Source organism: Leucoraja erinacea, chromosome 28, assembly GCF_028641065.1.
Source record: "Leucoraja erinacea ecotype New England chromosome 28, Leri_hhj_1, whole genome shotgun sequence".
In the NCBI taxonomy this organism is placed as follows: Eukaryota; Metazoa; Chordata; class Chondrichthyes; order Rajiformes; family Rajidae; genus Leucoraja; species Leucoraja erinaceus.
This window is the reverse complement of record NC_073404.1, coordinates 9,411,540-9,426,655: the sequence shown is the minus strand read 5'-3', so window position 1 is coordinate 9,426,655 and position 15,116 is coordinate 9,411,540. Positions and strand designations below refer to the sequence as shown.

Below are 15,116 nucleotides of genomic sequence, written 5' to 3'. Positions count from 1 at the left end.
TTTACTATTTAATACTGTTTATGATCACTTCTTCTTCTTGCGTATGGCGTGCACAGCCTAAAGTTGTAGATCAAGAGTAGACATCCAGGCCAGGACAGCATCAGTTACTGCCTCACCTGCTCAGTTTCTCCAGCTTTTTGTCTACCTTCAGTTACTGGGTGGATGGCTTTGATGTCCCCAGGGAAAAGCCTCAGTGGACAGTCATTCACGATGTGTGGGATGGTCTGGTTTGGATGTCCGCAGCCACAAGCAGGGCTGTCTGTCATCCCCCACTTATGCAAGTGATGGGCTGTTCTTGCATGGAGGGTGCAGGGATGTTCAGGGTTAACCATTGCTTGCGATGGAGGTCAAAACCCGGTGGTTTTACTGTGGGGTCTGTGATGATCTCTCCGTTGTTGGTGTCTTTCCAGGATCTGTGCCCAAAGAGCCCAAATCTACTTATACAAGTAGGCTGTCATCAACTGTTGAGTCACTTTGTTGTGCAAGCATTTTGATGGGATTATATTACAAACAAAGTGCTACTGCCATAGCAACTTCCTCAGCAAATGGAGATCATTAATCAAAATACCCCTTACTACTAGTTGAAAAGGAGAGAAAATTCAATTTATTAAACTACAACTATCAATTAATATTACAATAGTACATAACAAGGCAAAGACATTGAATAATTTAAAAAATGGAAAGTACCCATACTTTGATGTTTCAGGGAGACCAGCAGAAAGTTCCAGAAACACTGACAAGTAATTTCCACGCACTACTCCATTTCCATCCTGAAATACAATGAACAACTTTAATTTGGAACTTAAAATGCAAGCACTAATATTTAATTAGAAAAATTAAAATCACACTTTTATTACACCAAATTTGTTCATATAATGATGCTCTATGCAACGCAAAGATCCCAAGCTGCAAGCTTCATACACCAAAGATAGACACAGAAAGCTGGAGTAACTCAGCGGGACAGCATCTATGGAGAGAAGGAATGGGCGACGTTTCAGGTCGGCACCCTTTTCCAGACATGTTATGGAAGTCTGAAGCCCTAATCAGTCTGAAGAATAGACAATAGCAGAAGGAGTAGGCCATTCGGCCCTTCAAGCCAGCACCGCCATTGAATGTGATCATGGCGCACACACGGAATTTGTCACACAAACAAGCAACATAACCAACTATTACACAGAGGGCATTAATCAAGCAGGAATTTCCAAATAAGCACACTAATGCATACCAGTATCACATGGGGAAAGTGGCAATATCAAGACTCATTTTTCTGTCAATAGACGCAGGAGTAGGCCATTCGGCCCTTCAAGCCAGCACCGTCATTCAATATGATCATGGCTGATCATCCACAATCAGTACCTCGTTCCTGCCTTCTCCCCATATCCTTGATTACACTATCTTTAAGAGCCCTATCTAGCTCTCGCTTGAAAGTATCCAGAGAACCGGCCTCCACCACCCTCTGGGGCAGAGAATTCAACAGACTCACAACTGCGTGAAAAAGTGTTTCCTCATCTCCGTACTAAATGCCTTACCCCATATTCTTAAACTGTGGCCCCTGGTTCTGGACTCCCCCAGCATCAGGAACATGTTTCCTGCCTTTAGCGTGTCCAAACCCTTAATAATCCCATATGTTTCAATAAGATCTCATCTCATCCTTCTAAATTCCAGAGTATACAAGCCCAGCCGCTCCATTCTCGACCCAAAACGTCACCCATTCTTTCTCTCCAGAGATACTGCCTGCCTGAGTTACTCCAGCATTTTGTGTCGAAGCATTTTCTGCCTTTGGCTATTTCAGTTCTACCCATACCGATTCCACAGCATCCAAGGTCATGTCTCTCCTTGCAATTGCATTAATCTCCTCTTTAACCAGCAAAGCCACACCCACCTCCTCTTCCTTTCTGTTTATCCTTCCTGAATATCGAATATCCCTGCATGTCTATCTGGTTTTAACCAGCATCTACAGTTCCTTCCTACACAGCTCCACAAGTCAACACTAGAAATAATTAAAAAGTTCACTCAAACAAAAAATAACTGGTTGAGGAACTCAGCAGGTCAGGCACCATCTGTGGAGGGAAAAAGACAGACGACATTTCAGGTCGGTACTCTTCCACGGATTGTCGTTTGTGCCTTCCCTCTACAAATGCTGCCAGACCAGTCAAGTTACTCCAGCAGTTTGTTTTTGCTTAAGATTCCAGCATCTGCAGATCCCAGTGTCTTCACTCTAACAAAAGCTCTTCTCTCCTCTTACCTCCCCTGATGACACAAAATATAAACTTTTAAACTCACTGGATAAACCTTCAATCGCCAGCAGAGTCCAGATATTTGCAGAGGAGGGCTGTAAACAGGGTCAGCACGCTGACGCAAAGTGCTATTCAAAACATTAAAAAAATCACATTATCATTTTAAAACCAGAATGCAAATGTTACATTCAGAAAATATTGAAAAACTTCAACGCAAGACTCCTTGCTTGGAATAAAAAGGAGAATAATTCTATACATGTATTAAAATGGGATAACAAGTAGTAGTGTGTCTTCGTAACTACAGCAAGTACCTTGATTTCCAACTCTAAACACATGAATCACCAGGAAAGAAAGTCAAAAGAGAAAAGGGCACAAAATGCCATTGCTATGGGTTTTGTTCTTCAATCTGCATACGATTCGCCAAGTGAACAAGCTTCAGGGCAAGAGGACATCTACAACTTGGTTCACGAAGAATGGTGCTTGACAAAGTATTTTCCAAGTTACTTAGTTAGAGGCAAGATCCAAATTCTGGACTTCTAGATTCAAAGTAGTAGTTTATCACCACAGCACTGGACTGCTTTCTTACAGATTCATTTGACCAAAATAAATAGTAGTGCCTGCTATGATTCATTGCTAAACATGTATAGCTTGCATTTATAAAGAATGAATATTAAACTATCAATCTAAATCAATGCTTTTATATTTTGGGGCATGCTTAACAATTATAGATATTGATGAAAACAATAAATAACGTGACATTCAATATACAAAGGCTTAATACCGAGACATCAAATTAAATTCAGGAGAAAGATAAATCCATTAAAGACTGATATAGAAATGTAATCAAAATATTCATCCAAATGCTTTAAGAGACAGCACTAGAATATTTTGCATGAAGTCACAAGTCTTGTGTGACTTTGCAAAGTAGACTCCAAAAGTATTTATGGAAAAAAAGAGATCAGCCAAGGTTAATGCAAGTTTCCCACTTAGTAAGATAGGAGAAATTGTGTGGAGAATAATGAATTGCTTTCTCAAGATATTGTATTAGAAAAGTATCTTGTTTGTATTCCACAAATTCATCCTCTATTTCATTACTACTAATTTGACTTGTCTAATCTAAGTGTAGATTAAAGTACCCTACGATTACTATATTAGTCCTGTTACACGATCCTCAAATTTCTTCCATAGCTATAACTACTATTTGGTTATCCATATATTACATCTATCAATATCTCCTGCCTTTTGCTGTTATTTTAGTTTGACTGTAATTCTGCATCATGCTGTACCAAACAAAGGTTGCTTTTTCAACACTATGCTGGTCTCACCTCTACTCCAACTTTTCCTTTTTGCTAGTCCATCACAAATGTCAAATAACATTGAACTTTCAAGTCTCCACTGTAGTCATCATGCAACCACAATGGTAATTAGATAATATCCTTTTACATTTGTGATTCATTGTTGTAAAGGAAATGATTAAATAGGGCAACTTTAATTCTGCCAATTTGATAGTTTTTCTGTACTTTGACTGCATTCATCCACACATTGGAAGCAATTTACAGAGGCCAATTGACCTACACATCTGCACATCTGGAGGTTGTGGGAGAAAATTGGAGCATGCAGAGGAAAAACACACGGTCACAGAGAAAATGGACAAACACCCCAAAGATATTACCCAAGGGTCAAGCACAACGAAGCAGCAGCTCTACAAAGGAGCACTGCTCATTTGATGTTTCTGCTGCTCTCTACTTTTCTAACCTACTTCTTACTCCGTTTCTTTCCTCACATACAAGATCATTGTAACAAACATTCTTACAGGGTTTGACTGCACAGGTGTAGAATTCATGCCTATCTTGTGGAAGCAAAGGCATAGTTAATGTTTTGGGTTGAGACCCTGCATTTGCAGTGTCGCGCTTCCCATTCGTGCTTATCCTGGTTGGGAAGTCCAGAACTAGGGATCATAGTTTCAATATAAAGGGGTACCATTTCTGCACTCAGCCCAGAAGAAATTTCTTCACTCAGAAGGTGACAATTATTTTTAGTTCTCTACAACTGGGTGGCTGCATCCAAGAGTGGAATTCAACAGATATTTTAACATTCATGTGGTATGGTTGATACAAGAAAGTGGTATCATAATCTTACTAAATGGCAGAAAAATCACGAAGAAATAGCCTACGCCTGCTCCATTTTTTACATTTTGTGTGCTAACACTTGGCAAACCTGTGCCAAGATAGGAAAGGTTCATACAAGTATAAACATTTCTATCATAAAAGCAGACCACTTCTCTGGCACTGACAAATTTTAATATTGAGGATGTATTATTCCCCCAATTTAAAAAAAAACGTATTTACTACATTATATCACTTGTTTCTTTTTCTCAGTCCCACCTTTCCTTCCCATTATCTACTAGCTTTTCTGTTCATTTTAGATTGATTCTATTCCAACCACTTCATTTCTAACCTGCACTTCTTATTTTAACTGTGTGCATCCGTAACAGACCTTTCAATTAGATTGGTCATGGAGGTGCTCAGGTGCTTGTTCACACATTCCCAAAAATGGCTTTCAAAGTCACATAAAGCTCTGGTGCAATGATTCGTAAAATGGTAGTCGAGCAAGTGCAGTGAACAGCTGGTGCCATTTGCTTGCTATTGATAAAGCCAACAAGTGTTACGACTGTCGATAAATATTCTTAAAGGAAATAAACCATTACCTGAAATTTGACAGGACAAATGTGCTGAAGTCATATGCAGGAACCAGTTCACTATTAAAAAAAATGTATGTGTTTATTTGGGCAATTAACACCACCTGTACCCAGTCATGGCAACAGAATGCAAAAACAGTGCTCAAATATTATTCCAATGTATACTTCAATACCAAACCACTTTTTTACTTGAACATACAAAATACATATATATGGAGTGTGTTTGCATATTTATTTCCATAGTTCCTCAACTTCAACGGGTTTGTTGTGCCAGCTTTATTTGCAAGTAGAAATAAGCAGAGTACAAAGCGCTGTAGTAACCCAGTGGGTCAGGCAGCATCTATAGAGAGAATGGACGCCTATCCATTCCCTCTGTAGACGCTGCCTGATGTGCTGGGTTTCTCCAGCACTGTTTTGCTCAAGAATCCTGCATCTGCAGTTCCTTGAGTCTTAATTATGAAGAATGTTTGCAGGTGCAATTAAGGAGATCAACTTCTGAGGGCAAAATACCTATCATGTTGCTCTTCATTTCTGTGTTGGTCATCTAAATATCAAAGCAGGAATTTATTAGGGAAGATACTGTTGAAGGCCGAAACAAAAGTAAAATTTGACACAAAAAGAAAATGTGTGAGGGGGCAGAAAAAAACAAATTAAAAAATGATTGAATTTCATTGAGCATTACTGCATCATTTCCATAACCATCCAATTACAATACCGTAATCTAGCAGTATCACCTGCACTTTCCAATATCAGACACTAGAGCACTCCAGCTCTAAGGTAATATTCAAACACAGCTCCTAGCATATTGAGCCACAAATTTCCAAAGCTGCCATTTATCTTCCACCAAAAAATGCGAACAACGTGGCATCACAGACTTCTGGGTAAGTCTCATTTGTGTTTTAAAAAAAGTAAATAATCTTCATTGAGCAATTGCAGCCAGTCTTGTTCTTATCCTTGTACTACAAAGCGACCACTAGATGGGGTACTAACCACCAGTTCCTTCGTGAGAGTGAAAACTGCCACTTTCCACTGCATTTGAGATCAGAGTTTACTCAGTGCATCATTGAGTTACGGAAAGGGCATTGCATTTCTCACAATGCCAGAACAGTGGGCTGTTAAATAGAATTAACAGTAAATACTAATTTCTCAAATTAGACTACAAACAACTACTAATTGTCCTCTCCTTGAGACAAGAAATTATAGTAATATAATAAAACTAATATTTTTCCCCTTCCTTCCACATCCACATTATCCCCCATAAAACACCAAGCCTAAGCCTCAAGTAAACCACAATTAAACACCAAAAAAATAGACTGATAATCCAGTCAGGATCTACATTGTTGCTTCACATCCAAAAACTGGAGGCTTGGAATTTTTATGTACAAATGTGGAATGGTGGGGGTGGGGGACAAGAAGTAGAAACAAAGCAAAAAGCAGATATATACAATCCAGAGAGCAATAAATTGTTTGCTAACTGCTTGGAGGAAAATATCCACCCCTATATTGTCAGCATCTTTGTCTAAATCCAAAATGATACATCCCCTCTTTATCTTCACAGATGCCCAATGAACAATTACATTGTGATCACATTTTCTATTTTCCCTCATTGTTTTGTGGTACCTGGTGAAGTCTGGTGGGACAGGTGTCGTGACAAAGGACGCCATGGGTTTGCGATGCACTTGTTGGAACATCAACAGGATTTCTTGACTTTTCACTATTAATTCACTTTTACTGCAAGATCGCAGCTGCAGGAAACAAAAATTATTTGGGGCAGGTGTCACTTCAGAAATAAGGCTCACAAATATCAAATCAGAAAACCAATATGAATGTAAAATGTTTAGAGCCCCATGTGCCTCACCTAAATAGCCATCCTTCAGGAGAGAACCCAAGAAGTGCCAGCAGCCCATTTCATCAAAGCTGCATCACAAACTCAATAACCCAGGAAAGATATATTTATGATGAGCATGGATCAGCCATGCACTGCTCATAGATGTGCCAACCACACCAATGCAACAAATGGTTTAACATCACTTTTTTTTGTTAATCTACCATAACGCGAGGCAAAAAAAAATCAGTTCCAATATTTTTCTTCCGCTTCCTTTGGGTTACCTGATGTTCTACTTCTTGTAACAGTGACTCGAGCAGCTCGGTTTCCTGAGTCAGTGATGTCTTCTGGCCTAGAGAGAGAGGTGGGTTTTAAAGAGTCGTCCTGCATAGAGAGATTTATACATTTATTACTCAAGAGTTTATGCTATGATTATAGCATTGACAAATATAGTCAGAATGGCCTTATCATTCCTACAGCAAGAGGACTCTGTGCTAAGGGTCAGATAATCTCCAGATAATATAGAAATAATACATCAACATTTAAATTGCCTCTGTCGGCAACAAATCTCTGAAGGAGGCATTTATGGTGACAAAATCAGTCTGTTCAACAGGTAATCATTAGTTTTCTTGTACACCTAACTGGTCAGAAACTAGTGCATTAAGGGGAGCTGCAATTATTGAAGTTCATGACACAGGAAGTGGTCAACCTCATCCATGCCAGCCACAAAAGGACTAAATTAATATCACTATCTAGTCTTGCTCGATAACCTCGGGAACTAGGGGTCTACAAGTGATTATCCATGTACTTTTTTAAATGGAATAACGACTTGTGTCCACCACCAGATTCCCACTCCTTGAATGAAAAAATAAATACTCTTACCAATTAACTATGCCCATCTGTTACTTCCTGTTAAGGGAAAGAAATCATTCCTGCTCATCCTCAGTCTCAATTTTATACAACTCAGTTAACGCTCCCCTAAATCTTTAAGCCATAGATACTAGTCTCCCAACACCTAAACTCTCCAGTCCCGAGTACAACCTTAAATCTCTAATTGTACCACATTCTTCCTGTAATGTGGCACCCAGTACTCCAACTAGTGCCATTGTTTAAAAAAAACCATTTCCAGTATTTTATGACCATCCACCCAGTTTCCTTCAGGAATAAGTGCTCATCTAACTAGTCCACAGCTATCTTCCTGGAGCTTGGAATCATCTTATGCACTGTGGTATCAATGACAAACTTCTATAGTGCAGGGAGTGTGAACAAATTAAAATAATTTCTGTGTACATCGCACAAGGCAAAGGCCTCAGTGCAGAACTCTACTGTACACCATAAAACTCTGATCAAACACTATCCCTCACCGAGAAATTTTTAAATTCAACTTTCTACTTTTGCTTGGATCCCATTTGTTTTTTCCTTTCTTGGTCAATTTGCCATATGAAACTTCAGCAAATATCTACCAACATTGCATCAAATGTGACTCGCAATGATATGCCTCAAAAAATGTGAAGTGTTAGTCAGGAGCAACCTTCTCTTAACAAATCTATGTTGACTGCTTGATCGACTTGCACCTGTAAACACGGTCCATCAGAGCTTTCCCAATTTGCTAAACACCCATGTTAGCCTGACTTTAATTAACAGTTTTACTTATTTCTCCCTTTATGGCACCGAACCACAAATATGCATACCATACCCATTAGTGTTATAAGTTTATTTTTCAGGTGTGTATCCAGTCTTGCGATCATCATTTCCACAGCATTCCTAATCTCTCTCACACGTTCATCCTTGGCACTACGCACTGCTTCCACATTTCTCTCCTAGGTACAAAATAAATATAATTAAATCTGTACCATCATTAAATAAAGCTTTAAAAAAAAAAGCATGGAACTTGCAGCATGCCAACAGGCCCTGATATTGACACACTACACAAGATCCTACACACTATCCTACAGACAATGCTTTTACATCTTTTAATCAGCACCAAGCTGCCGCTTAAATTGATTTGCACTGTTCACTCAACGATTCCTAAAGACAATGAATTCCATACTTGATTAGCATTTTAATTCCAAGTAAACAAATTATCTACTACGTTTATTAATGACAATCTACTATCCCAAGATACATTTTTTTAACCTGTAAATTCACATCTGCAAAATTTTCTGACATAATTAGAACATTAGTGGTTTGATTAACTATACACTGTATCTATATGCTCTTAAATAATTTTTAAAAAGCAAGTAGTGGGACACTATATGCCAGTTTAATGTTAAGACTCAATTAAAAAAAACAAAACATATTTCACTTATACCTAATGGGCATTCTACAATTTATAGTAATTTACATTGTACAGTTTAGGGATTTGAATAATGTTGGTAAATGTAGCATTTATTGCCCAGCCCTAATGGATCTCAAAAAAGTGATGGTGAGCCACTTTTTTTAACCGCTGGAATCCTTGAAATGAAAGTACTCCTACTGTGTCATTGGATAGCAATTATGGTGACAAATGCTACCTTGCCCTTTCTTGCAAAAGGAGTTATGTATGAGTAGAGATTTTTGTTGCACAGAGGACCCTAGCAAGACTACAATTGGAATATCATGAGCTGGGCTCCCTCTTGTGATTGGAGTGCAAAGAATCACTATATTGATTTCTGGGATGGCAAGATTTTCAAATGAGTGATTAAATAAACTATCTAGAGTTGAGAAATGAGAGACGACCTCATTAACACATACAAAATCCATGCAGGACTTGACAAGCTGAACGCAGACATGACTGTTTTTCCCCTTTTGCCTGGGATATCTACAGCCAGAGATCAGAGTATCCCAAGGAACTGGCCATTCCGAAACATCTGCACCTACAGGTAACCTTTGGAATTCTCTATCCAAAAACTGTTGGGGCTCAGTCTCCTGGGCTAGTGGAGGGGAATCTCACTAAATAGTTATTTACCTCATCTGGTCTGTGGAAACCATTGAACAAACTGGCCGCAGCATGTATCTACATCACAGCAACTATTCATCAGTACTTTCTTGGTGGTACAAGGACATGGAAATAACAGTGCCTTACATTCTAGCGAGCCTTTTAAACCTAGTGCCTGAGTCACCGAGTGCCATAGGACTGCACAAACAGTGAATATGCTCTTTATACAAGAGCCAAAAGAAAAATAGACACACCTTCCTGCTTCCTCGTGCCATTCATTTATATTGCAAAATTCCACTGTAAAAAACAACCCATAAAATTTGAAAGCATTGTTTCACCTTTTAAAAAAGCTTCTAGGCCCAGAGAATTAGGGAATGCCAATTCCCATTGGTGAAAAATAAAACCAGTAACCTTGCTTCCTAATGAACAGATCTGCTGAAAAGCATGTAGTCTATTTATAGTCTATACTGTACCGATCCTATTGCAATGAATAAAGACAAGGAACTGCCGTAATACACAAATCACAAAGTGCTGGAGTAATTTAAATCAGGCAGCATCAGTGAAGGAAATGGATAGGTGACATTTCAATTTGGGACCCTTCTTCTGACAGATTGTATTGGGGATGGAGAAAAGTGAAGAAGAAAGCTGGCAAGAAGGTGGGAGCAGGACAAAGCCTGGCAAATGAAAAGTGCATACAGGCGAGAGGGTTTGATTGACTGATTGGTGGAGTAAGTGACAGAGGCCAGAAATGAAAAGGAGGCCAAAGATTGTCAGATAAAGATAGAAGAGGGAAATGTAAAGCCAGCATGGGGGATATATGCTGGGGAAGATAGAGAGGGGTGGGATATTAGAAGAAATTAGTATGCACCGGGATGGGGGCATTGAAAGGGATAGGAGCAGATGTTAGTTAAAATTAAATAATTCGCGCCAATGAATTGTAAGCTACCCGAGTGGAATACGAGGTGCTGTTCCTCCATTTTGCATGTGGCTTCACACTGACAATGGAGGCAGCCCTGGACAGAAGGGGGGGGGGGTGGAGTTATTACATATAATATTTCCTAGAGCATATTGCATTTATATTTTCATAATCAACCTCAAATACATAGACAATCCAATGTTTCAGAGATTGAGGCAAAACAAATTGCAAGCCAAATAAGTGAATAGTTATCAAAAATCGTTAGTCAGTAAAACGATTGAGGTGTGGAAAACAAATGTACAGTGAGACAAAAGGAAAAGAGATTAAAATTAAGAATTTGTGGGGTTGGGAAGTAATGACAACATAAAACTGAGCAAGATCAGAGAGATGGGGAGATTTAAGAAGGATCAAAATTACTTTGCATCTGAGCGGAAAGTTTATATACAATGGCGTGCAAGAAAGGAGAAAAAAAAAAGTCAACTTGCTGCAGGTGATCTTTACTGCATTTATTGTATTAAAAATATCCATACATCCTCCCAAGTGCTAATGTAAACTGTGTCCTGCAAGAAGGATACAATTGTCATCCAAAATCCAGACCTGGCAAGGACTGGATAGGAACACAGGACATACAGAATCCGGATAAACAACTTTGGGTTATGTGGTCAAGCCAAGTGGATCAGCCTTTCCCCTTTAGCACCTTACCACTTCTTGAACTAAACTTATCAGCTCCATCAGTCGACGTCGCAACTTCGCCACTTCATCATTCACCTTGGTAACATGTTGATCATAAATCTCAGCTAATGGTTTGAACGTGTGGCCTCCATGCTGAAATGAAAACAGAGAATCACTATTTGAAAGAGGAAAGAGAAAGCTGAACAATGATTTATGAGCAAAAGCACAGGTGCCCTTGCTTCCATTTCTTTTGTCCTTATTTACACAACAGCTGAAGGCGAAGGAAATAAATGGGACATTGCAGGTGAATTAAGAACCACATGACAACTCTAGCCGGGCAGAGTTTGTTTAATATTTCCTCCGTACTTACCAAAGAGGAATGAATTCATCTGCATTCAGAGTAGGCACTTGAAACTACAAGCAGTTTGTCAACAGTATTATGTGTGCAGTTTTATAGTCATCAGAAAAATGCTACAATCACTTGAGGAAGTGATAACACCACTTAGAAAAACATTATAATTAGGCAGAATCAAGATGGTCTTATGAAAGGGAAATCCTGTTTATCAAATGCAAGCATGCAAGGATTTGGAATTCCCATGGCATTTAATAAGGTAATCAGGAGTTATCAGAGTAAATTGAGGTTGAAGATAGAAGACTGATTAACAGATATGACATTTAAAAAGTACACACGGTGTCTCAGGGATCAACACTGTATTAACACTTGCTAGGTCAAAATCGAATGCTCCACAAATAATTAGACTGTGGAAGTAACTCGACAATAAGTCAGTGACTCACTACATTCAAGAGCAGTTAGGATCATGTATTAAAAGATTTGGCCTTGACAGCAAAGCCTACATCCTGTGCAAAAACTTATATAATGGCAACTTGATATTAGAGTCACATACTAATCAAAGAACATTATTTTCTTGAGGTATTTGACAAAGCCATCAGAAGTTAGAACAATGGTTTAACACAGCAACAGCAACCACCATTAAATATTTTTAGACTGAGTGAATTTAGAATTATTTAATTTCTATTGTACCTACCATTCCTCCCCAAAGTGCACACTGGTGGCAGATGCATTTCTTGCAAGTCCAACAAAATACACTCAGTTTCTCATGATGACTGTCACATCTGAAGTAAAATATTGAAACATTAAAAGTTAATTCTGAAGAATTTACAATAACCTCTAACACCGTTTGTGTTTTGAGTCAAGAGTTCAGAGTTTGTTCAGAGTCAACTTCCTTTTAAAAAAAAGTTACATTAGTATAAATGGATTATGCAAGTAAGCCTCTTACCTGCAAAACTCCAAATGAAAGCATTAACCTACTCACAGTGCCTGATTGACACACACCTGCAATTTAAAGCTACCCACAATTTAGTTCAATTTGTGGTTTCAGTCAGAGTTCCTGCAAGACATACCAGGGTAGTGAACTAATTCTTAATATAGGAAACAAGAGGGCTAGAGGCATTCATATCCTAATTAGATCTCTGCACAGGTTGGGCTCCAATCTATACAAAGTTCATTGTAATTTCACCTTGCTAAACACTCAGTGTCCTAGTGTGTTTCTCTTGACAAGCATAGGTTGTTAACATTGAAATTGCCTTGTTAATCGGCTGTCAGATAGCTTTATGGAGGGAAGAAAAGAACAAGAGAAGAGTCATGATGGTGTAGAAGGCATGAGATATTCAATTACAGATGAATTGATAGACTAAAAGTAAACAGAGTCACAGAGTGCGCTCTGTTGCAGTTTATGACAAATAATATCTATCATAAAGGAAATACATTTGATAGCAAAACACAAACGGGTGACATTTTAGGTCAGATCCATTCTTCAGAATCAGACGTTTGAAGAAAGGCTCTGAACCCAAACATCGCCTGCCCTTTCCTTCCACAGATGACCTGCCAAATTCCTTCACACTGTGTCTTGCTCGAGACTCCAGTATCTGCAGTTTATTTATTTATTTATTAATATTTTTTAATTAATATTTTTATTAGAAGCAGTGTACAGTAGTATAAACCGCAGCATATGACAAAATACATTTAATGTACATCTCCCATTTTAAATGTAACAAAAAAGTAGAACAAGAGAGATAGAGCGAGAAAGAGAAAAAGTGAAAGAAATAGTGAATGTGTAAACCCTTAGACTACCAATAATGCAGTCCAGGAGTGAATAAGTAAAAGCCTATAGAAGAATAAGAGGACAAAAAACAAAAAATAATAAAGGAAAAGTAAAGAAAAAGGGGATCATTACGTGTTCATATACCAGCTTCATTTCTCACCACACCCTGTCCGTAAATCGGTCTAATTCCGATGTTGTGTTGCACCATACTATGCTTGTAATGAATCAATAAAAGACAATATCTTTAAAAATTGTTCTGATTTTCCTGCTAAGACAAGTCTCATATCTTCAAGATGTAGCGTCTCAGACATGCTTGTGATCCACATTTTAAGAATTGGGTGCATTTTTAAGAATTTGGGATGCATTTTGAGGAAACGTCTTTGAAATATTGATAACTCAAAGCAGGCTCCTGTTGTTCCAAAAATAATCAATTCTGTATGGGGGTCCAGTTTTGTTTTTAATGATTTTGAGAAATTTCAAAGATTTCTTTCCAAAATTTATGGAATTTTATGCAAGAGGCAAAGGAGTGTGTTATAGTTGCTTCTTGAGATAAACATTTATCGCAGATGGGAGATACATTTGGGAAAATTTTGTTCAGTTTAGTTTGAGTAATATAGTCTGTGTAGTATTTTAAATTGGATTAGAATATGTCTTACAATAATCGAACAATTATGTACATATAGAAGATATTTTTCCCATGTGTCTTTGGGAATTTTTAAGCTTAATTCCTGTTCCCACTCTCTTCTAATAACATCTGACGATGGAATTTCTATATTTAGAATGATATTGTACAAATATATTAAATTATTTGACTGTTTCTATTCATACCTTCATCTAATATATCTGGCAACAGAGTTTGGTATTCGTGGGTATATATTTTCAAATAATCTCGAATTTGAAGATATCTAAAATATTGATTACCTTTCAGACTGTATTTTAATTGTAATTTCTGCAATGACAAAAGGTTTCCCATTTCGTACAAATCTCCAACCTTTTTAATTCCTAGTCTTTCCCAATGAATAAACGTTTTATCTATAATAGATGGTTTGAACGACGGATTATTAGCTATTGGAGAAAGAAGAGATAGATTTCTTAGTTTAAGAGTGAATTTTACTTGTCTCCAAATTCGTAAAGTGCTATGAATAATCGGGTTTTTCTTGTATATTGTATTTTTCAACTCTAATGGGGAGAGAAGGATCGCGCCTATGTTAAAAGGCGAACAATCCTCTCTCTCCATTACTAACCAATCTACCTGTTGACATGAATTGTCCAGCCAGTGAATTACATTTTTAATATTCACTGCCCAATAATAGTACAAGAGTATCTGCAGTTTCTTGTGTCACTATATTTAATAGCCAAGCATTTGCTGTCACAGTTACTAGTCACAAGAATTAATGGTGCCAACAAGCTAAAGTGTTGCAGTCATTAACTATTTAATACATGTAGATCAAGTCAACTAAGAGTTCCACTGCAGCAAGTACTTCTACATTTGCTTTGACAGCAAACACAAACCCTCAAAATGAAAAGATTTCAATTATTTTCATTGTCTATCGTACTAGATCTTAGATCCAAATATAAGAGTGCAACACTTACTTGTCTTTATCATTTTCCTCATGTTTATTGAGATTAGATAGCTGAAGTGTATCCAATTGTTGTGTGACTTCCTCTGCCCAACGACAGTTCACAAGCTCCCGCAGCTGAAGAGGTGCCCTACAAAGACAGGCACAG

At 38.0% G+C, this 15,116-nt stretch overlaps 1 protein-coding gene across 9 annotated transcripts in view; it reads right to left on the bottom strand.

The window, feature by feature from the left end:
* The window catches only part of trim37 (tripartite motif containing 37), a 76,048-nt gene that overhangs the window by 45,944 nt on the left and 14,988 nt on the right, over window positions 1–15,116 (bottom strand). For all 9 annotated transcript variants that reach the window (XM_055657664.1, XM_055657655.1, XM_055657658.1 and 6 more), the window contains 9 exons: window positions 14,982–15,098; window positions 12,312–12,399; window positions 11,296–11,418; window positions 8,457–8,580; window positions 7,045–7,112; window positions 6,556–6,680; window positions 4,945–4,995; window positions 2,284–2,365; window positions 694–770 (listed from right to left, as the gene is read on the bottom strand). In XM_055657664.1, the coding sequence (XP_055513639.1) occupies window positions 694–770; window positions 2,284–2,365; window positions 4,945–4,995; window positions 6,556–6,680; window positions 7,045–7,112; window positions 8,457–8,580; window positions 11,296–11,418; window positions 12,312–12,399; window positions 14,982–15,098 (855 nt within the window). The remainder of the gene's footprint in view (window positions 1–693; window positions 771–2,283; window positions 2,366–4,944; window positions 4,996–6,555; window positions 6,681–7,044; window positions 7,113–8,456; window positions 8,581–11,295; window positions 11,419–12,311; window positions 12,400–14,981; window positions 15,099–15,116) is intronic.